This window comes from Bison bison, unplaced genomic scaffold (assembly GCF_000754665.1).
Source record: "Bison bison bison isolate TAMUID 2011002044 unplaced genomic scaffold, Bison_UMD1.0 scf7180017864390, whole genome shotgun sequence".
NCBI lineage: Eukaryota > Metazoa > Chordata > Mammalia > Artiodactyla > Bovidae > Bison > Bison bison.
This window is the reverse complement of record NW_011494962.1, coordinates 5,173,466-5,201,066: the sequence shown is the minus strand read 5'-3', so window position 1 is coordinate 5,201,066 and position 27,601 is coordinate 5,173,466. Positions and strand designations below refer to the sequence as shown.

At 40.9% G+C, this 27,601-nt stretch overlaps 1 protein-coding gene and 1 pseudogene across 1 annotated transcript in view; both read left to right on the top strand.

Annotated features, from left to right (window-relative positions):
• PLBD1 (phospholipase B domain containing 1) overlaps window positions 1–27,601 on the top strand; it is a 90,315-nt gene that overhangs the window by 7,127 nt on the left and 55,587 nt on the right. The window contains exon 4 of the mRNA XM_010858775.1: window positions 21,587–21,806. Coding sequence (XP_010857077.1) covers window positions 21,587–21,806 — 220 coding nt within the window. The remainder of the gene's footprint in view (window positions 1–21,586; window positions 21,807–27,601) is intronic.
• LOC105002187 lies at window positions 12,956–15,203 on the top strand (annotated as a pseudogene).

The window sequence follows — 27,601 nt, the reverse complement described above, 5'->3', positions numbered from 1 at the left end:
GCCTGGTGTGCTGCGATTCATGGGGTCACAAAGAGTTGGACACAACTGAACTAAACTGAACTGAACTGAATACTTAGCAATGTTGAACGTCTTTTCATGTGCCTCTTGGCCATCTGTACGTCATCTTTGGAGAAATGTTTATTTAGGTCCTCTGCCCATTTTTTGATTGGGTTGTTTGTTTTTGATGGTATTAAGTTACATTAGCTGTTTATAAACTTTGGAGACTAATCCCTTGTTGGTCACATAATTTGCAAATATTTTCCCCAATCTTTGGGCTGTCTTTGGTTTTGTTTATGGTTTCTTTTGCTATGCATAAGCTTTTGAGTTTAATTAGTTCCTATTTGTTTTTGTTTTTATTTCCACTACTCTGGGAGGTGAATCAAAAAAGATATTGCTGTCGTTTATGTCAGAGAGTGTTCTGCCTATGTTTTCTTCTAGGAGCTGTGGAGTGTCTTTAATCCATTTTGAGTTTATTTTTGTGTATGGTATTAAGAATGATCTAATTTCTTTCTTATTTTTTTTTACATGTAGCTGTCCAGTTTTCCCAGCATCATTTATTGAAGAGACTATCTTCCCACCATTGTATAGTCTGGCCTCCTTTGTCATAGATTAATTGAGCACAGGTGCATGGGTTTATTTCTGGGCACTCTGTCCTGTTCCATTGATCTATATATCTGTTTTTCTGCCAGTACCATACTGTTTTGATGACTATAGTTTTCCAGTATAATCTGGAATCAGAGAGCCTGGTCCCTCCAGCTCTGTTTTTCTTTCTTAAGATTGTTTTGATGATTTGGTATCTTTGTGTCTTTATACAAATTAAAAATTTTTTTGTTCTAGTTTTGTGAAAAATGTCATTGGCAATTTGATAAGGATTGCATTTGATCTGTAGATTGCCTTGGGTAATATAATTATTTGGACAATAGTGATTCTTCCAATCCAAGAACATAATATATTTTTTCATCTGTGTCATCTTTGATTTCTTTCATCAGTGTCTTATAGTATTCCCTGTACAGGTCCTTTGCACCCTGGGTAGATTTATTCCTAGGTGTTTTATTTTTTTAAACAATGATAATGGCAATGTTTCCTTAATTTCTCTTTCTGATGTTTCACTTTTAGTGCATAGAAATGCAAGAGATTTCTCTGTATTAATTTTGTATCCTGCAACTTTACTGAATTCATTGATGAGCTCTAGTAGTTTTCTGGTAGTATCTTTAGGGTTTTTTATGTATAGTATCATGGCAGTTTCACTCCCCCAACCCCCAACTTGGATTCCTTTTATTTTCTTCTCTGATTGCTGTGGCTTAGACTTCCAAAGCTATGTTGAATATAAGTGGCAAAAGTGAACATCCTTGCTTGTTCCTGATCTTAGAGGAAATGTTTTCAGCTTTTCACCATTGACTATGATGTTATCTGTAAGGCTGTCTTATACGGCCTGTATTCTGTTGAGGTATGTTTTCTTTATGGAGAAGGAAATGGCAATCCACTCCAATATTATTGCCCAGAAAATTCCATGAACAGAGGAGCCTGGAGGGCTACAGTCCATGGAGTTGCAAAGAGTCAGCCTTGACTGAGTGACTGAGCATGTGTTTCCTTTATGCCCACTTTCTGGAGAGTTTTTAAAAATCATAAACCGGTGCTGAATTTTATCAGAAGCTTTTTCTGCTTTTATTGAAATGATCATATGGTTTTTATTCTTTAGTTTGTTGGTGTGGTTTATCACACTGCTTGATTTGTGAATATTGAAAAATCCTTGCATCCCTGGGATGAATCCCACTTAATCATGGTATTTGAGCCTTTTAATGTATTGTTGGATTAGAATTGATAGTATTTTGTTGAGGATTTCTGTGTCTGTGTTCATCAGTGGTATTGGCCTGTAATTTTCTTATCTGTGTGGTATCTTTGTCTGATTTTGGTATCAGAGTGATGGTGGCCTCATAGAATGATTTTGAGAGTTTTCCTTCCTCTGCCATTTTTTCAGAACAGTTTCAGAAGAATAGGTGTTAGCTTTTCTCTAAATGTTTGATAGAAGTCACCTGTGTCCCAGACTTTTGTTTGTTGGGAGTTTTAAAATCACAGTTTTCAGTTTCAGTGCATATGATTGGGCTATTCATATTTTTTATTTCTTCCTGGTTCAGTCTGCATCTTTTTAAGAATCTGTCCATTTCTTCCAGGTTGTCCATTTTATTGTCATACAGTTGCTTGTAGTAGTCTCTTATGATATTTTGTATTTCTGTGGTGTCAGTTGTAACATTTTTTGCATTTCTGATTTTACTGATTTGAGTCCTCTCTCAATCTGGCTAAGACTTTATCAGTTTTATCTTTTCAAAGAACCAGCTTTTAGTTTTGCTGATCTTTGCTGTTGTCTTCTTTGTCTCTATTTCACTGATTTCTGCTCTGATCTTGTTTTCTTTTCTTCTACTAACTTTAGGTTTTGTTTGTTCTACTTTCTCTCATTGCTTTAAGTGTGAGGTTAGGTTGTTTATTTGAGATTGTTCTTGTTTCCTGAGGTAAGACTGTATTGCTATAAATTTTCCTCTTAGAACTACTTTTGCTACATCCTATAGGTTTTGGATCATTGTGCTTTCATTTTCATTTGTCTCTAGGTATTTTTTGATTTCCCCTTTGATTTCTTCAGTGATCCATTGTTTGTTGAGTAACATATTGTTTAACTTCTATGTGTTTGTGTTTTATTGTTTTTTTTCTTGTACTTTATTTCTAATCTCAAAGTGTTGTAGTTGGAAAACATGCTTGATATGATCTCAGTTTTCTTAAATTTACACTCACTTTGTGGCCAAACATGTGGTCAGTCCTGGAGAATATTGCATGTGCACTTGAGAAACATGTATTCGTCCTCTTTTGGATGGAATGCTCTATAAATATAAATGAAGTCCATCTAGTCTAATGTGTTATTTAAGGCCTGTGTTTCCTTATTGGTTTTCTGACTGGATGATTGACGAAAGTGGGATGTTATAGTCCCCCACTATTATCGTGTTACTGTCAATTTTTCATTTTATGGCTGTTATGATTTGTCTTATGAATTGAGGTGCTTCTTCGTTGGGTACATATATATTTGCAATTGTTATATCTTCTTCTAGGATTGATCCCTTGATCATTATGTAGTGTCCTTCTTTGTCTCTTAGAAGTCTTTAAAGTCTGTTTTGTCTGATAGGAGTATGATTACTCCAACTTTCTTCTGATTTCCATTTGCATGGAATATCTTCTTTCATCCCCTCACTTTTAGTCTGTATGTGTCCCTAGGTCTCAGGTGGGTCTCTTATAGACAGCATATGTACAGGTCTTGTTTTTGAAGTCATTCAAACAGTCTCTGCCTTTTGGTTGGCACGTTTCATCCATTTGCATTTAAGGTAATTATCAGTATGTGTGTTCCTATTGCCATTTTCTTAATTATTTGGGGTTTGTTTTTGCAGGTGTTTTTTCTTCCTTTCCTCTTTTATTTTCTTCTCTTGTGGTTTGATGGTCATCTTTAGTGTTATGTTGGGTTGCTTTTTCTTTTTTGTGGGTATATCTATTGTAGTTTTTAGGTTTGCTGCTTCTATGAGGTTTTGATATAGCAGTCTATAGTTGCACAGTTTGTTCTAAGTTGCTAGTCTCTTTCCTACCTAGAGGAGTTCCTGTTGTATTTGTTGTAAAGCTTTTCTGATGATGTTGAATTCTTGACTCTTGCTTGTTTGAAAAGCTTTTGGCTTCTCCCTCAAATCTGAATGATATACTTGCAGGGTAGAGTATTCTTGGTTGTAGTTTCTTCCCTTTCATCGCTTTATGTACGTTGTGCCACTCCCTTCTGGCTTGCGGAGTTTCTGCCTAGAAGTCAGCTCATAACCTTATGGAAGTACCCGTGTATTTTTTTGTCATTTTCCCCTTGTTGATTTTCATATTTTTTCATTGTCTTTAATTTTTGTCAATTTGATTACCATGTGTCTTGCTGTGCTCTTCTTTGGGTTTATCCTGCCTGGGACACTCTGCACTTCCCAAACTTGGTTGAGGGGGTTTCCTTTCCCATGTTCAAGAAGTTTTCAGCTATCGTCTCCTCAAATATTTTATTAGATCCTTTCTCTATTTCTTATCATTTTTGAACCCCTATAATGCAAATGTTGGTGTGTTTAATATGTCCCAGAGGTCTCTTAGGTTGTCTTTATTTCATTCTTTATTTTGTTCAGTGGCAGTGATTCCCACCATTCTGCCTTCTAGGCCACTATTCCTTCTTCTGCCTCATTTATTCTGCTTGATTCCCTCTAGTATCTATTTAATTTCAGTAGATTAAATTAAATCTACTGATTTAAAAAATCTGTTTGTTCTTTAGTTCTTCCAGGTCTATATTAAACATTTCTTGCACCTTCTCAATCCTTGCCTAAATCATTTATCCAAGATCCTGGATCATCTTCACTATCATTATTCTAAATTCTTTTTCTGCCTATCTCTACTTCATTTAGTTGCTTTTCTGGGGTTTTATTTTGTTCCTTCATCTGAGACATAATCCTCCACATTTTCATTTTCTCTAACTTTCTGTGATAGTGGTTTTTATTCAACAGGTTGCAGGGTTGCAGTTCTTGCTTCTGCTGTCTACCTTCTAGTAGATGGAGTATCTAAGAGTTTTGTGCAAGTTTCCTGATGGGAGGGACCGGTGGTAAGTAGAGCTGGGTCTTGCTCTTGTGGACAAGTCTGTGCTCAGTTAAACTTTACCCCACTTGCCTGCTGATGGGTATGGCTGTGTTCCTTCCCTCTTGGTTGTTTGGTCTGAATCAGCCCGACACTGGAGCCTACAGGCTGGTGTGGCTAATGGTGACCTCATGGAGGCCTCATGCCAATGAGTACTTCTGAGAACTGCTGCTACCAGTGTCCTTGTCTCCATGGTGAACCATAGCTGGCCCCCTCTTCTGCAAAGACCCTCCAGCTCTAGCAGGTAAGGTCTGGTTCAGTCTCCTATGTGGTCACTGCTCCCTTCCCCTGGGTTCTACTGTGTACCAGATTTTGTGTGTGCCCTCCAAGAGTGGACTCTGTTTTCCCCAATCCTGTGGAAGTCCTGCAATCAAATCCCACTGGCCTTCAAAGTCAGGTTCTCTGGGGATTCCTTCTCCTGTTGCCAGACCCCCACATTGGGAAGCCTGACATGGGGCTCAGAACCTTCACTCCAGTGGGAGAAATTCTGTGTTATAATTTATCTCCAGTTCATGAGTAGCCCACCTGGTGATTATGTGATTTTATTTTATCATGATTGCACCCCTCCTACTATCTCATTACAGCTTCTCCTTTGTCTCTGGATATGTGGGACAGCTTTTTTGGTTGGTTCTAGCATCTTCCTGTCAATGATGGTTCAGCAGTTTGTTGTGATTCCAGTGCTCTCTCAAGGAGTGAGTGCACATCCTTCTACTCTGCCATCTTGAAGCAATTCAAGGGCTATACCAGTTTATCAGAATATATACAAGATAATTCCCAGAAATGGGAAAAGCCTCAACTAAAGTGATACATAGGGAAGGAAAGGAAGTAGATAAAAGTGTGAGGACTTGGTAAATGGCCAGAAGGAACAACATCAATTTCCTTTTTAGGGTAAGAGCATTGGGGTGCATGTATCATTTCCAAGCATGTTTTCCTCCAGATATATGCCCATGAGTGGGATTGCAGGGTAGTATGGTAGACCTATTTTTAGTTTTTAAAGAAACCTCCATACTGTTCTCCATAGTGGCTATATCAATTTACATTCCCACCAACAATGCAGGAGAGTTCCCTTCTCTCCACACCTTCCCTAGCATTTATTGTTTGTGGATTTTTTTTGATGATAACCATTTTGACTGATGTGAGGTGTTATCTCATTGTAGTTTTGATTTGCATTTCTCTAATACTTAGCAATGTTGAGTTGAGAATACCCAGATCAAATCGGGTAGATGTTTCTTGCCTTCATCACGGTAAGAACTAAAGGAAAAGGTGTTTATCTGAGGGTTGGGAATAGGGTGACTTTAGTTTGAGATGTGTGGAGTTTGGGATATTTTGAGAAAATTTAGGGAGGTTCTCTCATAAAGACTAACATACAAATATTTTGACTGAACATTTATTATAGACTCTGACAGGGCAAATATAAGCATGGCATCACATTTATTGATTAGACCTTAGCTAAAAACATTTTTTTAATAGATAACTTCAGAAGAATTTCTGGGAGAAGTATTAATACTTATTAATCTTTATTATTAAATTTTGTTTCCTGGTCCTGAAACTTATAGAAAAGATCAAAACCTTTCTCCAGAAGAAAATTGAAAAGACCCTCCTCCTTCAGTCCTGAAATTGGGGTATGTGTATGTTAGCTGCTCGGCTCTGTCTGATTCTTTGTGATCCCATGGACTAGCCTACCATGCTCCTCAGTCCATGAGATTCTCCAGGAAGAATACTGGAGTGAGTTGCCATTCCCTTATCCAGGGGATCTTCCCAACCCGTGGATCAAACCCAGGTCTCCTGCATTTAGGCAGATTCTTTACCATCTGAGCAACCAGGGAAGCCTCAAAATTGGGATAGAAAATTTTAAATAACTATTTCTTGGTGATTTACTTTCCATAATATTTGAAGTTTTTATCTGTGAACTTCATCTTGGGTCTTGGTTCTGACACACAAAATAGAAACTTTAGTTTTCACACTTATTTAGACATTATTTTCACTTGTGTCACCTGTTATGTTTTGTTGGATTCCAAATTACAATGCATTAACTATTGAAATAGCAAAAAAGGTAGTAGCAGCAATAATGTAGTGAATCTCAAGGAATTAATTTTGTTTAACATTTTAAGAATTGTTTAAGAATACATTTGTTTTACCTTTTTAAAAAAAAAATAGAGAAGGTTCCAGTTGCTTCTACAACTTAGGTCTCACAATTTTTTGATAACTTATCTTTAAGATGTGACTAGAAAATGTATTAATAATGTTATTATGTAGGTTTCTTATACTACAATGAAACAGGAATTTACTTAATGTGGTTAAAAAAATGAAACTAATAGAGGTAGTGAAATTATGAGGAAACTTGAGTCTAACACTTGCAACTCCATGTCTGTATAGACAGCAGATATGTTATAATCTTCTTGGGAAAAATTGTGAAAGTCTCTTGATTGAGAGAGACAGGCTTGCTCTGAAGTTTGTCCTGCAGCCTTGCAAACACAGCTACAGTTCTAATATAAAGTAGTGTCAAGTTACTCAAACCAGACCTAAGATATCAAAATTCTAATTTACAGTGAGAAATCAAGAATTAATATACTGCAGATGTGATGTGAATCTGTCTCCAATGGTAACCTTCCAGCCAGTGTAAAAGCTGAGGATTTGAGTGGCCATAGGATAAAACATTATATTAAGCCCAAGGGAGTCAATACAATGAGATACATGATGCCACCCCTCATTCTTAAGAAATTTATAGTCAAATTTACTGCAACAAATACACACAAATTCATATAACTAAAGAGAGATCTAGATGAGCAGTGAGCTTAGTGCTGAATCAGAATGGGGCAAAGTTGACTTTCTGTTGATAAGACTTTTTTTTTTTACAAGTTGATATCTTTATTTTTTTAATTTTATTTTATTTTTAAACTTTACATAATTGTATTAGTTTTGCCAAATATCAAAATGAATCTATCACAGGTATACATGTGCTTGACAAGAACTCTGAGTTAAGCCAGCAGTGAAGAACCAGGTACACTTCTAGGAGGTGAAGGAAAGAGATCATTCCAGAGCCAAGCAAACCTGCAGCATTTTTATGTACTAGTATTTTGTTTCCTTGAAGATTTTTTCTTTTAAACTAATCCGTTTCAACCTGCTTTGTGTATTAGACACATTATTCAACCCACCTCATATTCTGCCTTTTATTCTAGCTTCAATCAGGTAAGCTGAGGCACTTCACCTCAGCCAAACTGCAAGAGCCCCCACTTTCTACCTCAGAGCTCCTCTGAAATCATAGCTGTTTAGTACTGGAGCATGTGCATAACTGGGAATGGTCAAAGGCCACTTTTGACCTATGCAGGATGTGAGTAGGTGGATAAATGCTCCCTCTTTCCATCCCTGGGGTGTGGTCTTCAGAGGCTTATTTTGCACACCTCTTTGGACCATCTTAAATGCACCCTGCTGCTTTCCCTCCCTCTGTGTTTCACTCTCCTAGCCCCCTACTCCTGTTCTCTGGAGCACTTTGCCAAATGATTCTCTTTTCATCCAGAATCTCAGGCTCTGATTTCTGGAGAGAGTGAGAGCTAAAATACCAACTTATGATTTTGTTGCCTGGAGATTGATTATTCATTAGTTAGTTATTTTCTTAGTGATTCTGATGAAGAGATAAAGCAAATCTAAAAACCAGGTATCCATTTATTTTAAGTCCTTTCAGAGAAGGAAAGGTGCAAAGCCAGGGTACAGAGAAGGAAGCTGAGTGACTGTGCTCATTGAACATGAAAGAGAAAAGCAATTCGAGGATCATAGTAAACTATTAGCTAAAACTAATCTGAATAGATTAAGTTGCAATTTTGCTTTTATATTTTCTCTGACATATGCTCTGCTTTCTCATGTATCTTTTTTCCCTCTATCTGACTGACTATATTAGGGGGAAATCGTATTGCTCAGGGTTGAAAACCACTTCCTCTTTCATAAATGAAGTGCTAGCAAACTTAGGTTCCAACTATGGGAAAGAATGATTTCGGCCATGTATTACTGTTTTACGGATTCTAAGACAGTGTGACGAATTTTTTTTTTAACTGAAAACAATTAACTTATAGAAAATATTAGAATACATAAAGAAAAGAAATTCAATTTGGGTGTTTGGGTTTTTACTTAGAAATCAAAAATTGATGGGGCTTCTTTTCATCTTTATTTGTGGAAGAAAAAACTTTTTTAGAAAGTAATATTCTCAATCATTCAATAAATATTTATCAAGTGCATTGATTCTAAGGATGTTACTGTTATAAATGTTTAAATCTCATTTTCACGAAGATGGCATTTGCCCCTTGGACATCTGAATGTCCTCTAGGCTTCTTACCCGAGCTTGAGGACATAACAACTTGAGTTATTTTAGACTAACTTCTGTGAATGTTCAGGTAAATTTCACTTTGGGGTCAGGAACACACACATGTAATCTAGATCCGTCACAGAAACAGTACTGTGCCAGCTCTAGCATTCCCAGGATATGGGGTCATCAGCAAAAGTGGCCCCTACCTTCACAGAGCCTGCATAGAGCAAGGCTGAGATTAGAATTATGTGATATTTTTCTACCTTTTTGCTATTACAGTTTCCACACCAGTCACTTCACAACGTGGGGATTTTTTTTTTTTAATAGAAAAGCATAAGGCTTAAGCTAATCAAGTATTTAAGAAAAAAAAATTTTTTTAAAGGCATGAGACTGGACAACCAGGAAGAGTTGATATATGGAGAAAACATTGAGGAATGGAGGACATCAATTAGGGGTGGCACACGAAACTCAGATTTTGGCTTAATTCTCAAAGCACTTGCTAAATTGGTCAGTGTGTTAGCAGTAAATTTTTCTCATTGAATTCTCTTAAGGACTGGGTAAAAAAAAATTTTTTTTCCCATATATGGGGGCACATGAATGTCAAAAAAGCACAGATTTGCAGAAGTTTATTATTTGTGGTAAGAAAAGGGGGTAGTACCAGTAACAGTGAAACAGCCATCCTTTCTCATTTCCCTCCAAGGTCACTGGTGGTAAGGGTGGATGAGAATGCAGGAGAAAAGCTGGGAAGGGGCTGAGGCTGTAGCATTCATGGTCCAAGATCAGTTTGGAAAGCATATTTATTATATTTGGGAGGAGCAGAAAGGATGTTTCTGTAGATGTTGCCCACAATTATCCAACTATGGTCAATTGACTCAGTAACAATTGGACTCTCTTTCATGACCAGAGCTTCCCTGGTGGCTCAGATGGTAAAGCGTCTGCCTGCAATGTGGGAGACCCGGGTTCGATCCCTGGGTTGGGAAGATCTCCTGGAGAAGGAAATGGCAACCCACTCCAGTATTCTTGCCTGGAGAATCCCAGGGACGGAGGAGCCTGGTAGGCTACAGTCTATGGGGTCGCAGAGAGTTGGACACGACTGAGCGACTTCACTTCACTTGACTTCAAGACCAGAAACCTGGTGAATAGGTGTTCTGCACCTGCCTCTGTTTATCACTGCCATTACTTCCACTTTACCATTTTCAAAGAAAACCCACCATTATGGGCATGACTTGACTGAGAACAACTGACTTTCCTGCTCAAGATCTTTCTTTAACAGTTATAACACTGGCTGATCAGGGCAGCTTGACCAAGTCCCAGTCTATCACCTTGTTGGGCCAAGGTGCCGTGATGCTCGAACAGTAAGATTCTAATTTTAGTGCTCATTTCATATACAGTTTTCCCTGGTGGTCCAGTGGTTAAAACACTGCACTCCCAATGCAGGGAGCCCGGGATTTGATCCCTGGTCAGGGAACTAAATCTTATGTGCTGCAACTAGGAGTTCGAATTCTGCAACCAAAGATTCCACATGCCTCAGCCAAATAAATAAAATACTTAGTCAGTTTTGAATGTTGAAAGCAGATAACTGTATTTAAATATTGTATCTGAGCTTTCTAGTATCTTAACCACTAAAAACTTAGTATGTCCAAAACTAAACATATGCTCCCTCCCAGACATGTTTCCCTTCTGCTCCCTCTCTCAAGTGATGATACAATACCCATCTGCTGAGTCCCAGCCCAGAATCTGAGTCATTCTGGCCTCCTCCCACCTCCCTGATGACCTGAATATAAAGTTTCTCTTTAACCTGAGCAGCTGTGCAATGGTTTCTTAGGCAGAGAAATGAATGCTGTGTATACCATTTCTTTTCTTCATTTTGCTCTCTTCCTATGTCCTCCTCCCTTTTACAGATATTTATTGAATACCTATGGCTTCCCAGGTGGCTCAGTGGTAAAGAACCCACTTACCAATACAAGAGACATGGGTTCATTCCCTGGATTGGAAGATCCCCTGGAGAAGGAAATGGCAACCCACTCCAGTATTCTTGCCTGGAAAATCCCATGGACAGAGGAGCCTGGCAGGCTACAATCCATAGGGTCGCAGAAGAGTCGGACATGACTTAGCGACTAAACAGCAACAAAAATTGAGTACTTGTTGTGGGCCAGACACTGTATTAGGTACTGAGGAAACAAGTTCACAGACTGGGAGCAGGAGCAGACGTGTAAGTAACATTAGACCAGCAGACCTACATACAATGTACATAGAGCTTGTAGAGCGAGTCAGTCCCTATAAAGGGGGTGCTGCTTCCTGAGTCTTAAATAACAGTTTTGAGATTACTCAGTAGTCAACAAGGGGGCAAATCTCAGGCAGAGGAAACAGCATATGCAAAGTCAGAGTGTTGGACCAGCTCATGGTAGGCCGGAGAACTGTGTGTAATGGTTTCGAGATCACATGGAGTGCAAGAGGTGGTGGATGAAACTAGATAGGTAGGCAGAAACCAGGTCATGAAGGACCAAGAGGATAAGTCAAAGAATTTTAATTCTAGGAAGTAGAAGCTGTTGACAATTGGGGGTAATCAAGTCAACAAATTAGTTTTGCATTTTAGAAAGGTCACTCTGGCAAAGTATGAAAAATGGATTAAAAGTCAGAGAGACCTGGGGGAAAAAACCTCTTCAAAGTTTAGGCTAGCTGTGATATCGAAACTAGCATAGCAATGGTCTTCCCTGTGTCTCAATAGTAGAGAATCTACCTGCCAATGCAGGAGACACAGGTTCGATCCCTGGTTCTGGAAGATCCCACGTTCTGTGGAATAACAAACCCTGTGCACTGCAACAACCGAGCCTGTGCTCTAGAACCCGGAAGCTACAACTACTGAGCCTGTGTGTGGCAATTACTGAAACCCAAGCATCCTAGATGCTGTTCTCTGCAAGAGAAGCCACCACAATGAGAAACACACGCATCGCAACTACAGAGCAGCCCCTGCCTGCCACAACTAGAGAAAAGCCGGTGTGCAGCAACAAAGACGCAGCACAGCCAAAAACAAATAAATTTATTTTTTAGAAACTAGCATAGAAAGGTAGAGCTAAGGAGGCACTTACTAACAGGAGTGCTATTTAGGAGGTTTTGATTAAATATAAGTTGTGGAGGAGAGAGGAGACCTGGATGGACTTGGGTTTTAGGCTGAAAGACACAGAGCTAGAAAGCAGATTGGAAGAGAATATGAGTTTTGCTTTGGATATTTTTAATTTCTAGTGCTAAAGGAATCATCCAGAAGGTATTAACCATTGTGCTGTTGGGGATAAAGTGGAACTCCTGGGAAAAGTAAGGAAAAGGCAAGTAGAGGAGGTGGTGATTCAGAAGTGATTGTTATTCCAGAGGCCATGGGAGGAAAGAGCTTTAAGAATAAGTGGTCACCAGGGACATGTGCTTTTGGAAGTTCATGTGACATTAGGATTCAAGAATTTCTTTTGTGATCCAGAGAGGGCTGCTGTGGTTGGTTAGCTTAGAGCTGCAAGACAGTGGAGCACGTTAATATCCTGAATGGGGATGAAGCACTGCAGAGAGGGAGCTTTAGGGTACATGAGCAAGAAGATATAGGGTGCAGTGAAGTTCCTAATGAAAGTGGCAGATCCACTTAAGGAAAGTGGTGGGACTCAGAGCATGGGTGGAGGGATGGAGGAGACCAAGAAGGGTGAGATGGACACAGGAGCTGTGAGGATCAATTCACAAAATTATCAAGAACTTGAGGAATCCACAGGTGATAGCTTCTATCATTTCTACAAAGTAAGAATCTAATGTCATTTGTGAAGAATTAAGCAGGATACTCCCTTCCATTGAAGGAGGCAGAAAGGCCACAGCCAGGAGGAAGAAATCAAGGCATCTGAAAAGAGTTAACCAGACCTGGCTTCCAGCAAGCCACTGACTCAGGACTTGAACCAGGCCCTGCCAAAGACTTTCTCCCAATTCTACACTTCCTGGGTTCTGTTGAGTTTTCACCAGGCCTTTTTTTTTTTTTTTTTTTTAATACAAAAGAGAGAAGAGACTTTCCAGTATTAAGGGAGGGGAACTAGAGAATAAAATAAAAAAAACTCCTCAATCTTTTTTAAATGTTGTGTTTAAAAAAGGTTTTTTTGGTCCATTGTCTCAAATTCATCTGATCTCCTATTAGCTCAGTTTTGGATACTGACTGCCGCCGACCCTCCAGGACAGACAGGCTGAGGACAACTTTATGACCCAGAGCCGAACAAGATGCACTGTGGGAGGTTACTATGTATCCTGAGAATAATTGGAACCACACTTTTTGGAGTTTCTCTCCTCTTTGGAATCACAGCTGCTTATATTGTTGGCTACCAATTTTTCCAAACGGATAATTACTATTTCTCTTTTGGGCTATACGGTGCAGTTTTAGTATCACACCTTGTCATCCAAAGCCTGTTTGCCTTTTTGGAGCACCAGAAAATGAAAAAATCTCTAGAAACCCCCGTTAAGTTGAACAAAACTGTTGCTCTTTGCATTGCCGCGTATCAAGAAGATCCAGGCTACTTACAGAAATGTTTGCAATCTGTGAAAAGGCTAACCTACCCCAGCATTAAAGTTGTCATGGTCATAGATGGAAACTCAGAAGATGACCTTTACATGATGGACATCTTCAGTGAAGTCATGGGCAGGGACATGTCAGCCACGTATATCTGGAAGAGCAACTTCCACATGAAGGGTCCTGGTGAGAGAAATGAGTCACATAAAGAGAGCTCACAACATGTCACCCAGTTGGTCTTGTCCAGCAAGAATATCTGCATCATGCAAAAATGGGGTGGTAAAAGAGAAGTCATGTACACGGCTTTCAGAGCACTGGGACGGAGTGTGGATTATGTACAGGTCTGTGATTCAGACACCATACTTGACCCTGCCTCATCGATGGAGATGGTAAAGGTTTTAGAAGAAGATCCCATGGTTGGAGGTGTTGGAGGAGATGTCCAGATTTTAAACAAGTATGATTCCTGGATCTCTTTCCTCAGCAGTGTGAGATACTGGATGGCTTTTAACATAGAAAGAGCCTGTCAGTCTTATTTTGGGTGTGTCCAGTGCATTAGCGGACCCCTAGGAATGTACCGAAACTCCTTACTGCAGGAATTTGTGGAAGACTGGTACAATCAAGAATTTATGGGCAGCCATTGTAGTTTCGGAGATGACAGGCACCTAACGAACCGAGTGCTGAGTCTGGGCTATGCAACGAAATACACAGCTCGATCCAAGTGCCTTACTGAAACACCTAAGGAATATCTCAGATGGTTAAACCAGCAGACCCGTTGGAGCAAGTCCTACTTCCGAGAGTGGCTGTACAATGCGATGTGGTTCCACAAACATCACCTGTGGATGACCTATGAAGCCGTCATCACTGGGTTCTTCCCTTTCTTTCTCATTGCCACAGTAATCCAGCTCTTCTACAGGGGTAAAACTTGGAACATACTCCTCTTCCTGTTAACTGTCCAGTTAGTGGGTCTCATAAAATCATCTTTTGCCAGCTGCCTTAGAGGAAACACCATCATGGTCTTCATGTCCCTCTACTCCATGTTATACATGTCAAGTTTACTTCCCGCCAAGATGTTTGCAATTGCAACGATTAACAAAGCTGGGTGGGGTACTTCTGGAAGGAAGACCATTGTTGTTAATTTAATAGGACTCATCCCTGTAACAATTTGGTTCACAATCCTCCTGGGTGGTGTGGTTTTCACCATTTATATGGAATCTAAAAAGCCATTCTCAGAATCGAAACAGACAGTTGTAATTGTAGGAACATTGCTGTATGTATGCTACTGGGTCCTGTTTTTGACACTGTATGTGGTTGTCATCAAGAAGTGTGGCAGGCAGAGGAAGGGACCACAGTACAGCGTGGCGCTTGATGTATGATCTTACATTTGGTGTTTGCAGTTATAGATGCAGACACATGCACACAATCTTCATCCCTCCAGGGGACTGCACGGTGTCTTGGCATCAAATATTGCCACCAAAGGAGACATATCGCTGCTGCTAGGACTTGAACAAAGACATTTGTATGGGTTTATTTTAATTCTGCCAAAGTAAAGTGACACATCAAGAAGGATGAGTCAGATTTAACCTGATATTTCTATGAAAATGGGAAGAATTCTTTGTTCATGCACTCTTTCTTTACTTTACGTTTGCCTAACAGTGTTCTGCCCTATCGGAGAAGGTGATGGCACCCCACTCCAGTTCTCTTGCCTGGAAAATTCCTTGGGCAGAGGAGTCTGGTGGGCTGCAGTCCATTGGGTCGCTAAGAGTCAGACACAACTGAGTGACTTCACTTTCACTTTCATGCACTGGAGAAGGAAATAGCAACCCTCCAGTGTTCTTGCCTAGAGAATCCCAGGGACCGGGGAGCCTGGTGGGCTGCCGTCTATGGGGTCGCACAGAGTTGGACATGACTGAAGTGACTTAGCAGCAGCAGTAGCAATTCTGCCCTATATACCTCACTAGTGATAACTTACATGGGTTGTTGTTGTTCGGTGGCTAAGTTGTGCCCAACTCTTAGCGACCCCATTGATGGCAGCACACCAGGCTTTCCAGTCCTTCACTATCTCCTTGGATTTGCTCAAACTCATGTCCACTGAGTTATTATGGAAGAAAAGGATTTTGAAACTCAAGGGAAATTTCTTTCAACATATACAACCCTAACTTATGGACTGTGTTTGTAGCTATTTTTTTTTAGAAAAGTTTTCTGTCTAACTACCAAGTGAAATGCCAAAGGATATTTTATAGACTGTACTTTTATATAATTGTACTGTTTTAGAAGTTTGTATGCCAATCTTAAAACAAATTGTGCATAGTTTTATATTTTACTCCTCTGCCAAAATTCACCTATTCTTCCTTTTTTAAAAATAAATAGATTCTGAAAAAATTCATACTTGAAAAATGTCTACCCAAAATGTGAAGCTTGGTTGACTGATATTATTCATGATAGATAAAAAGAATAAAGTGTTTCTTTCTCTCTACTTTTAAAATTGAATAGTTAATTTCTGTGAAAAGGTGCTTAAACTTTCAATATTTTAATTTTTTTCATTTATTTTTAAATATTTATTTATTTGGGAGCTCTTGTAACTGTTTATTTAGTTGCAGCACATGGTATCTTCCAACTTCATTGCAGCACGTGTGATCTTTAGTTGAGGCATGTGGGATCTAGTTCCCTGACCAAGGTCCCCTACATTGGGAACAAGAAGTCTTAACCCCTCCCACTGAACCACCAAGAAAGTCCCTTTCTTCATTTGTCTTCAGTCAGTTCAGTTCAGTCACTCAGTCGTGTCCAACTCTTTGCAATCCCATGAATTGCAGCACGCCAGGCCTCCCTGTCCATCACCAACTCCAGGAGTTCACTCAGACTAATGTCCATCGAGTCAGTGATGCCATCCAGCCATCTCATCCTCTGTCGTCCCCTTCTCCTCTTGCCCTCAATCTCTCCCAGCATCAGAGTCTTTTCCAATGAGTCAACTCTTCGCATGAGGTGGCCAAAGTATTGGAGTTTCAGCTTTAGCATCAGTCCTTCCAACGAACACCCAGGACTGATCTCCTTTAGAATGGACTGGTTGGATCTCCTTGCAGTCCAAGGGACTCTCAAGAGTCTTCTCCAACACCACAGTTCAAAAGCATCAATTCTTCAGTGCTCAGCTTTCTTCACAGTCCAACTCTCACATCCATACATGACCACTGGAAAAACCATAGCCTTGACAAGACGGACCTTTGTTGGCAAAGTAATGTCTCTGCTTTTGAATATGCTATCTAGGTTGGTCATACCTTTCCTTCCAAGGAGTAAACGTCTCTTAATTCCATGGCTGCAATCACCATTTGCAGTAATTTTGGAGCCCCCCAAAATAAAATCTGACACTGTTTCCACTGTTTCCCCATCTATCTGCCATGAAGTGATGGGACCAGATGCCATGATCTTAGTTTTCTGAATGTTGAACTTTAAGCCAACTTTTTCACTCTCATCTTTCACTTTCATCAAGAGGCTTTTTAGTTCCTTTTCATTTTCTGCCACAAGGGTGGTGTCATCTGCATATCTGAGGTTATTGAGATTTCTCCCAGCAATCTTGATTCCAATTTGTGCTTCTTCCAGCCCACCATTCTCATTTATCTTAGAAAAGGCCAATATATCTGTCACACTTTGGAAGTAGAAATTCATACTTACATGTACCAAAAAGAAGTCCTTGAAAAGCAAAGCCAAGTGGGTAGAAAAACACAATTTTTTCATAAGATTGAAAAAAAAAAAAAAAGCGAGTGCTTGATCTCAAAAGAAAGCACTAGGTATCCAGCAATAGATGAAATTTATGTATCAAAGATAGTCTTTGGAGATTCTCATAGTGTTTTTCCAGGCCAAGAAGAAGTGGGAAAAATTATCTGTGTAATTTGGACAAATACATTACAGTTCATCATTTTGTTCTGTGACGTGTATTCACTGGATCCTGTCCATATGTTGAACATACTTCACCTACCTTTTTTTTTTCCCAAAGTTTTTTTTTTTTTTTCTAAGTTCACTTTGTTGTTGTTTAGTCGCTAAGTTGTGTCCACCTCTTTGTGACCTCCTGGACTGCAGCATGCCAGGCTCCCCTGTCCCTCAACGTCTCCCGGAGTTTGCTCAAATTCATGTCCATGAGGTTTATATGGGTGAGTGGGATAAATTATAACAAGGATAAAGCATATAGTACGCACAAAGCACGCTAGTAAAGTAATGCTCAAAATTCTCCAAGCCAGGCTTCAGCAATACGTGAACTGTGAACTTCCAGATGTTCAAGTTGGTTTTAGAAAAGGCAGGGGAACCAGAGATCAAATTGCCAACATCTGCTGGATCATCAAAAAAGCAAGAGTTCCAGAAAAACATCTATTTCTGCTCTATTGACTATGCCAAAGCCTTTGACTGTGTGGATCACAATAAACTGTGGACAATTCTGAAAGAGATGGGAATACCAGATCACCTGACCTGCCTCTTGAGAAACCTATATGCAGGTCAGGAAGCAACAGTTAGAACTGGACATGGAACAACAGACTGGTTCCAAATAGGAAAAGGAGTATGCCAAGGCTGTATATTGTCACCCTGCTTATTTAACTTATATGCACAGTACATCATGAGAAACACTGGGCTGGAAGAAGCACAAACTGGAATCAAGATTGCTGGGAGAAATCGCAGTAACCTCAGATATGCAGATGATACCACCCATGGCAGAAAGTGAAGAGGAACTAAAACGCCTCTTGATGAAAGTGAAAGAAGAGAATGAGAAAGTTGGCTTAAAGCTCAACATTCAGAAAATGAATATCACGGCATCTGGTCCCATCACTTCATGGCAAATAGATGGGTAAACAGTGGAAACAGTGTCAGATTTTATTTTTGGGGGCTCCAAAATTACTGCAAATGGTGATTGCAGCCATGGAATTAAAAGACGCTTACTTCTTGGAAGGAAAGTTATGACCAACCTAGATAGCATATTCAAAAGCAGAGACATTACTTTGCCAACAAAGGTCCGTCTTGTCAAGGCTATGGTTTTTCCAGTGGTTATGTATGGATGTGAGAGTTGGACTGTGAAGAAAGCTGAGCACCGAAGAATTGATGCTTTTGAACTGTGGTGTTGGAGAAGACTCTTGAGAGTCCCTTGGACTGCAAGGAGATCCAACCAGTCCATTCTAAAGGAGATCAGTCCTGGGTGTTCATTGGAAGGACTGATGCTAAAGCTGAAACTCCAATACTTTGGCCACCTCATGCGAAGAGTTGACTCATTGGAAAAGACTCTGATGCTGGGAGAGATTGAGGGCAAGAGGAGAAGGGGACGACAGAGGATGAGATGGCTGGATGGCATCACCAACTTGATGGACATGAGTTTCAGTGAACTCCTGGAGTTGGTGATGGACAGGGAGGCCTGGTGTGCTGCAATTCATGGGGTTGCAAAGAGTCAGACACAACTGAGCAACTGAACTGAACTGAATTGAAAGCATATAGAGTCAAAAGTGGCAGAATCAAGCTCCACCTATTGTTATTTAACTTTCTAGGAAAGATTTTTTCTGATTTATACAGATAATTGCTTCATCTCTTCTGTTTGGCCTACATAAATATGTTCACATAGTAGACGTGGTATCAAGGTTTAATATTAATAGCTGTATCAAGAATTGGCACATAAAAAATTGATGGATCAGGTACCCCCAGCCTTGTTCATTTAGCTACTCTGGGATCTTATTTATTCATTTTGATTTTTGAGATGACCCATCTTGCCTTGTAGCTGGTGCTCTGTAGACCTGTGTTAAAAACACAACTGAACACATGAAGAGCTGAATAAAAAGTATTGTAATGAAGCAGAAATGTGGAGAAGTGTTCAACCATGTGGTTCCTGCCTTTCTACTTCCTTTTTATGCAGACACCTATATTCACCCATCTTGCTTAAGAATAAAACTGCACAGCCTACCTTCAGAGTACAAAAAGGATAATGTTCTACAATGTATACTTGCACTGATTGGAGAGCTTGTGGAAAGCAAACAGACCATGCCATTAAGTGAGACAAAACCTTGAGTTTGCCTTTCTATTTATGTTCCAAGTTAAGCTTTCAGTTCAGTTTAGTTCAGTTCAGTCGCTCAGTCATGTCCGACTCTTTGCAACCCCATGAATTGCAGCACGACAGGCCTCCCTGTCCATCACCAACTCCCAGAGTTCACTCAAACTCATGTCCATTGAGTCGGTGATACCATCCAGCCATCTCATCCTCTGTCATCCCCTTCTCCTGCCCCCAATTCCTCCCAGCATCAGAGTCTTTTCCAATGAGTCAACTCTTTGCATGAGGTGGCCAAAGTACTGAACTCCTTATTGCCAAATTCAGACTTAAATTGAAGAAAGTAGGGAAAACCACTAGACCATTCAGCTATGACCTAAATCAAATCCCTTATGATTATACAGCAGAAGTGAGAAATAGATTTAAGGGACTAGATCTGATAGATAGAGTGCCTGATGAACTATGGAATGAGGTTTGTGACATTGTACAGGAGACAGGGATCAAGACCATCCCCATGGAAAAGAAATGCAAAAAAGCAAAATGGCTGTCTGAGGAGGCCTTACAAATAGCCAAGAAAAGAAGAGAAGCAAAAAGCAAAGGAGAAAAGGAAAGATACAAGCATCTGAATGCAGAGTTCCAAAGAATAGCAAGGAGAGATAAGAAAGCCTTCTTCAGTGATCAATGCAAAGAAATAGAGGAAAACAACAGAGTGGGAAAGTCTAGAGATCTCTTCAAGAAAATTAGAGATACCAAGGGAACATTTCATGCAAAGATGGGCTCAGTAAAGGACAGAAATGGTATGGACCTAACAGAAGCAGAAGATATTAAGAAGAGGTGGTAAGAATACACAGAAAAAAACTGTACAAAAAAGAGCTTCACAACCCAGATAATCACGATGGTGTGACCACTCACATAGAGCCAGACATCCTGGAATGTGAAGTCAAGTGGACCTTAGAAAGCATCACTGTGAACAAAGCTAGTGGAGGTGATGGAATTCCATTTGAGCTATTTCAAATCCTGAAAGATGATGCTGTGAAAGTTAAGCTTAGTAACATTCAAATGTCAAATTCTCTGCTTCTTATAAAAGATGAATGAATTGCCTGAATTTATTTTAGCAACTATTCAGTGTATTTACATTGAATTTTTTGTAATATTTTTGATAAGAAAAAAAAAAAAAGAATTAAGCAGGAGAGATAGGGTAGAAAGTGAGAGAATGTGGATGCTTTGGCCCAACTATTGAGGGGGATGAAAAGGGCTGCAGACCAGGGTTGAACCCTATTCTGTTTTGAAAAACTGTATTTATTTTATTATTTATTTGGCTGCATTGGGTCTTAGTTGTGGCATGCACGATTTTCAGTGTGTAATGTGGGATTTTTTTGTTGCAGCACTTGGGCTCAGTAGTTGCAAAGCACAGGCTTACCTGCTCCAAGGCCTGTGGGATCCTAGTTCCCTGACCAGGGATTGAACCCAAGTCCCGGGCATTGCAAGGCAGACTTTCAACCAGGGAAATCTCAGATCTTATTCTTGGTTGAATGACAAGGAGGGTGAGAGGTCCAGCTCCTGCCTTGCCCAGAATTCCATCCCTAAGGTTGAGGCACTTAGACCGCCTTTCTGATGCTCCAACTACACCCCTACCTTTGACCTGGTTCTTTGTGCTGTAAGCTAATTGCCTTTGTTCAAGGCTCTGGTTTTCCCCCATTTGTAACAAGGACAAGGGCTTGCCAGGTGGCTCACTGGTAAAGAATCCACCTGCCAATGCAGGGTACATGGGTTTGATCACTGGGTCAGGAAGATCCAGTGAAGAAGATGACAACACACTCCACTGTTCTTGCCTGGGAAACCCCATGGACAGAGGAGCCTGGAGGGCTATAGTCCATGAGGTTGCAAAGAGTCATACACGACTTAAGAGACTGAACAACAACAATAACAAGGATAAACTATGGTGTGACAGATTTCCCAACTCTAATAGAATGAAACTCTTTAAAAGCAGATGAACTAGAATTGTTGGTTACACAGAAAAAGAAAGCCATCAGCCACTTAGTTCAATCACATCCTAGCATTATTCCTTTTTCTTTTTTTCCAGGGGTCTACTATGCAACTGCGTACTGGATGCCTACCGAGAAGACAATACAAGTCAAAAATGTCCTAGACAGGAAGGGGGATGCCTATGGCTTTTACAATAACTCTGTGAAAACCACAGGCTGGGGTATCCTGGAGATCAAAGCAGGGTACGGTTCTCAATCCCTGAGCAATGAGATCATCATGTTTGCTGCCGGCTTTTTGGAGGGCTACCTCACTGCTCCGTAAGTACCCCAGTCATGGTAGAGAACTGCAAGGCAACCTCTGTCCCTTTCTTTTTTCAGCAGTATCATTTTTCTTCCTAGCATTGTACACTAGAATTGAAAAGTCACCGTGGTCCTTCTCATATGATAGAAACATCAGAATTACATTTACAGGGACTTCCTTGGCAGTCCAGTTGTTAAGACTCCAAGCAGGGGGCCTGGGTTCAATCCCTGCTTGGGGAACTAAGATCCTAAGTTCTGTGCAGTATGGCCAAAAGTTAAAAAAAAAAAAAAATCACAATTACATTTGTATCTATAATCATGCTGCCTAGAAGGAGCAAAGCCCCCAGTTGTGACATTTAAAACATTTCCCTCTCATGAAACTGTTGTAAAGACAGCTAAGTCATTTCATCTCACTAGTCATTTATTGTCAGGGAGAAAGCAAAAGGGAAGTGGAGTGGCTCTTTGAGAAGCACAAAACAGAGAGGATTAACTAAAATTTAATTAAAAATAAAATGTAAGAGCATTTATTTTTAACTGTTTCTTAGAATGATACTTTCAAGTGGGCAAATATTTTAAATTGAAATTTTGATGTCTTATCATGAATGTTCTATTGTTGTTTGATTCTTGAGTTCTTCCTTTGTCTAATGAAAATAACAAAAATATAGTTATAATAATGCAATCATGATGCATCCTTTTTGGAGAACGCTTCCTTGAGGAAAGGAAAGTTGCAAATTATCAAACAAGCCTCATTCTTCCTTTGATATAAAATATCTTGAGGACTTGGCTTTCTTCTTTTTATGTTCTGTGACCTAGATCGCTGAGTGCAAGTTTAACCAAACCTCATTTTCCCCTGTTACAGCCTTAGTCATAGTAAACACAGTGCTGGTCTTAATCTATTTCTAAGTGCTGGCAATTATATCAAATGTTGAATGGCTAATTACTGGGCTCTGGCTGCTGTGTGTTTTTTTTTTAACCTTAAACTAAAAATTCCTGTTTTTATCTTTCTACCAAATTTTTATTACCTTGCCATACAAGTCCCCGTAGTAGGGAACTCTCTATTTGGAGATGTAGAAAACAATAAAGTGAATACAATGTTTAAAAACATGTTTAAAACTATTATTCTGCATATAACAATCCAGACTTTTTTCTTTTTCCCTCCAAATCCTTATCTGTTTCTGGATCCACTGAATTCTCATTGCATTCTTTTTAGAAGTTTTTATCTATTTATTTATTTTTGGCTGTGCTGGGTCTCGTTGCTGTGCAGGCTTTTCTCTAGTTGCGGAGAGTAGGAGCTCCTCTCTAGTTGTTGTGGGCAGGCTTCTCATTGTGGTGGCTTCTCTCATTACAGAGCACAGGCTCTAGGGCCCTCAGACTTCAGTAGTTGGGGCTCCCAGGCTTGAGAGCACAGGCTTAGTAGTTGAGGCACATGGGCTTAGTTGCCCCTCGGCTTGCGGAATCTTCCTGGATCAGGGATGGAATACAGGTGGAATCTGTCTGCATTGGCAGATGGATTCTTTACCACTGAGCCACCAGAGAAGCTCCTGATTTCAGACTCTGAATCCGCCTTCCCTAGGATCCTGTAGCAGCAGCCTGGGGATCGGGGATCAGGAGTGAGGGAGGGGCCAGCCTAGGAAGCTCACTCATTACAGGATCCTTGAGGAAACATTGGGAAATATTCTTGGCAGCATCTCTGCTGCAGAGAACACAGAAAAAGTGATTCAATCATTAATCCTATGGGAGTCTGAGAGGAAGGCACCCCTGTAGACCAGAGCAGCCAAGGGAGGCTTTGTGGAAGCAGTGAGTGATGAGAACCCTTAGGCTTTAGCCAAAATCATTCAAGGTGGAAGGTAACAGAAGGGAGCACTGAAGAAAGGCACTCAGTCTGAAGAAGTTGCATTTACAGTGACCAGGAGTGGAAGCTCCAAGTGAGCAAGCAGGGACATCTGGTTTGAAAAGGCAGATGACAGCCATGTCATGGAAGCTCTGTGTAGAGGCCCATGTGACGGTGGTCATTCTCTACTACAAGCAGAGTTCTCTTGAATTGGAAAGACAGCCTCTTTGTTCATCTCCATCTAGGATTTGTGAGTGTGGAAACTCTCCCCAGCTGCTCATGATGGGCTTCCCCTGTAGGTGGTACTAGGAGTCTGAGAGGAGCTCTGCTCTTCGCAGGACTTTGTTGTATCTCACGGAGCCCGAGAAGATGCTGGTGAGCAGGAAGTTGCCTGATAAAGGATAGAAGAGGGTGGAAGGAAGAGTGAGATCAATATTTGTACGTTTGAAGGAGAAGAAAAAGAAAGAGAGGAGGAGAGGACAAAAAGAAAAGAGGAAAGGAAGGAAGGAAGGATGGAACAGAACAGGAAAGAGGAGAAGGAGGAGGAGGAATAATTACAACCAAGGGATATCCCTGGCTGTTCAGCGGTTAGGAGTCTGTGCTCTCACTGCCGAGGGCCCAGGTTCAGTTGCTGGTTAGGGAACGAATTGCCCATGAGCTGTGCAACCAAATAAATAAATATATGCTACTATTTTTTTTTTTAATTATAACCAAAACCCTCTTTTTATTTATTTTTTTTTCAATGTATGTTTTGGCTATGCTGGGTCTTCACTGTGGCACACCGGCTTAGTTCCCCAACCAAGGATCAAACACAGGTTCCCTTCATTGGAAGGCAGATTCTTAACCACTGGACCACCAGGGAAGTCCCCCAAACCTATCTTTAGAAGGGCATTTCCCATAAGCTCCTTTCAGAGGCTGTCATTCTGACTGCATTACTGAGAAGTTCAGTAAGTAAGGGAATTTCTGAATCAGCACACATTCCAAGGCTCTGCTCTGTGCCTTGCTCAAAGCTTGGAGCCACGGGATACGATGCAGCAAGTGTCAAACAGACCCCTGGCAATGGGTTGGGGAAGAGGGAGGAGAGGGAAGAGGTTACCAGTTTCCTGCTTCCTCTCTGATATGGTCCATGGGGTGAAGGCTTAGTACACATTCTGTGGTGCAAGAGTTTAATTTGAAGAAAGTGCCAAATGGAGTAGAGAGCTGGGGCTCACAGAGACAAGAGCTTTTGCAGGGAGATAGGGTGGGAGAGGCGGGGTGGAGGGTGGTGGTGGTATGGTTGGTGAGTGGCAACTGGAAGGATTCCTGGAATCGAGACTCTTAGACTGAAGGCCCCATCAAAGAAGGACTGCAGCAGTAAGAGCTCCATGCACTGTCTCAGCTGAGCAGGAAGGCAGTGGGACTCCCTCTGAGCAAAAGTATCCAGCATTCTCTGAAGCAAAGCAGAAGTAGCTTAAAATATCAACCCTCTGGAAGGACTGTAGCCACAAACCAATGGTGGAGAAACAAGTCACAGGCTAGAGTCTTTTGTTTTCAGCTACACTGCTGCTGCTGCTGCTGCTGCTGCTAAGGTGCTTCAGTCATGTCCAACTCTGTGTGACCCCATAGATGGCAGCCCACCAGGCTCCCCCATCCCTGGGATTCTCCAGGCAAGAACACTGGAGTGGGTTGCCATTTCCTTCTCCAATGCATGAAAGTGAAAAGTGAAAGTGAAGTCGCTCAGTCGTTTCTGACTCTTAGCGTCCCCATGGACTGCAGCCTACCAGACTCCTCCGCCTATGGGGTTTTCCAGGCAAGAGTACTGGAGTGGGCTGCCATTGCCTTCTCTGTTCAGCTACACAAGGGGAGTTATATGAGAAGCAATAGCATCTTCATACCCAGGCATCATTTCATCCACTTAAAACATATACTGCTGGAGACTGTTTTGCAAAGTACAGTCCCACGTACCCAGACACAGCCTTGGTGCTAGGGCAAAGAAGGTGAGTTTGTGCCAGAGGCCAGAAGAAAGAGCTGCCTTGTTTCCCTCTCATTTTACAGCGTTGCTCAGGCAGCTACCAAGAGCAGTAGAAGGTATAGGCCTACCACTTTCTTCCATGTTTAAAATGGAGTGTTCCTTATAGTCTCCTGAACCTCCTAAGGGCAGAAGTGTGTGGAAGGTTGGAGATCGTGGAATGAACGACTTGAGATAGACAAGGATGTTGGTTTGACAACCTCAGAAAATATCATTTGAAATATGAAATATTCAAGAAACCAAATCAAAATGCAAAGACATATCCTTATATGCTCCATCATCGCCTTTGAAGCATTCTGCAATTTGCTGCTTCTCTGAACTTTTACAACATTCTCCTGGGTCCAGCCCTTTGTATCAATACTTTATCCTGAAGCTCACGGCCATCTACCTGCGCTGCTTCTGCAGGGTGATCTTGTGTGGAGCAGCAGCACATCAGCTTAGAGCAGGCACTCACTGTTTTCTCTCACTGGTTTGCTCTTCTTCATGCTCTACTCTTCCTCTTCTTTCCCTGCCCCACTCCCATCCCCCGAGGAACCCCCTCCCTGTGTGGTGCACCACGAATTTCACATGTGCCCATGAGCCGTGCCGTGACGCTCCTTCTGCCTCTTGCTCATCCCCTTCCTAGCAACTCTTCGAACTATGATTCCTAAGAGCCAGATGCTGCTCTTCACATCTCTACCGATCAAAATACTGCTCAACCTCCAAGACCCATCTCAGATGCTGTCTCCTTGATGAAGCTCTTCCTGACTCCATTTCTACTGGGTCAAAACCCCATCTTTCTCCTCCACCATCTGTTAGTGCTTTGGGGACAGGGTCCCCATCTTTCATCTGTGCATACCCAAGAAGCCCAGCACAGCACTTCTGCCACCAGCACTTACTTAACAGGCTTGTTAAGTTGAACTGAATCCTGTTGTTGTTCCAGTTTTATTAGAGATGAATCAGAAGTGTGAGCTACCTATTTCCATGTAATGCCCTGTCTAGCAGCCTTGGCCAGATGGAATTTTTTCCTCCTTTTTTCTTTTTTTTTAAACTCTACTGGGGTGGCTCCCTAAGAGTTGCAAATTAAGAGTCTCTGATGGCTCACTAATGAGGTAAAAGCTGATAAACAGCCATAGATTGGTTTTTAATAAAATGAGTCATGAGACCTTTGTGGAAAGAATGGTGATGAGGGTGTGGAGACCTGGTCTGCTCTAGTTTTTAGCAAAGCAGCTTATCTCATGCATTGCTGGAGCAGCTGCAGAAATGACTTCTTCAGGGTTTACGCAGCTTGGGTGAGTGAATTCCATGCAGCCAACACTTGTGAATATTACCTTGTGCTGGGCTCTGGGAACAGAGAGACAGTGGGGAGTGAGTTCCTCAGTACTTTGCTCACTCTTTTTAAGTTAATGTGTTGACACAACAGTTGCTGAAACTATGATGAAAAGATATTCTAGCAAGATTTTGACACAAGTAGAGAAAGTAGGGAAAGCAGTCAAAAGGTGGAACCTTTTCAATGTTTGTCTTACCATCAGATACTTCAAGAATCTCCTCCATACCCCCAAACTTGCTCCTTCTGATATTAGAAACTGACTATGGCTTCTGGTCAAGGCTGTAGACACAGCAAAGATAAGTAAGACACAGTTCCACCCTTAAAATTATCAAATGACACATCAACCAGTAATTATTTGGAAATTAACATGAACCACAAAATGGTGATGATGATGATAACGACTGGCATATATATATAATTTAAAATATGTCAAGCATTGTTCAAAACATTTTATATATGTTATATTACTTGTATGAGGTGTGTGTATGCTCAGTTGTGTCTGACTCTTTGCGACCCCGTGGGCCGTAGCCCACCAGGCTCCTCTGTCCATGGGCTTCTCCAGGCAAGAATACTGGAAAGTGAACTTGAAAGTGAAGTCACTCAGTCGTGTCCGACTCTTAGCAACCCCGTGGACTACAGCCCACCAGGCCCTCCGTCCATGGGAT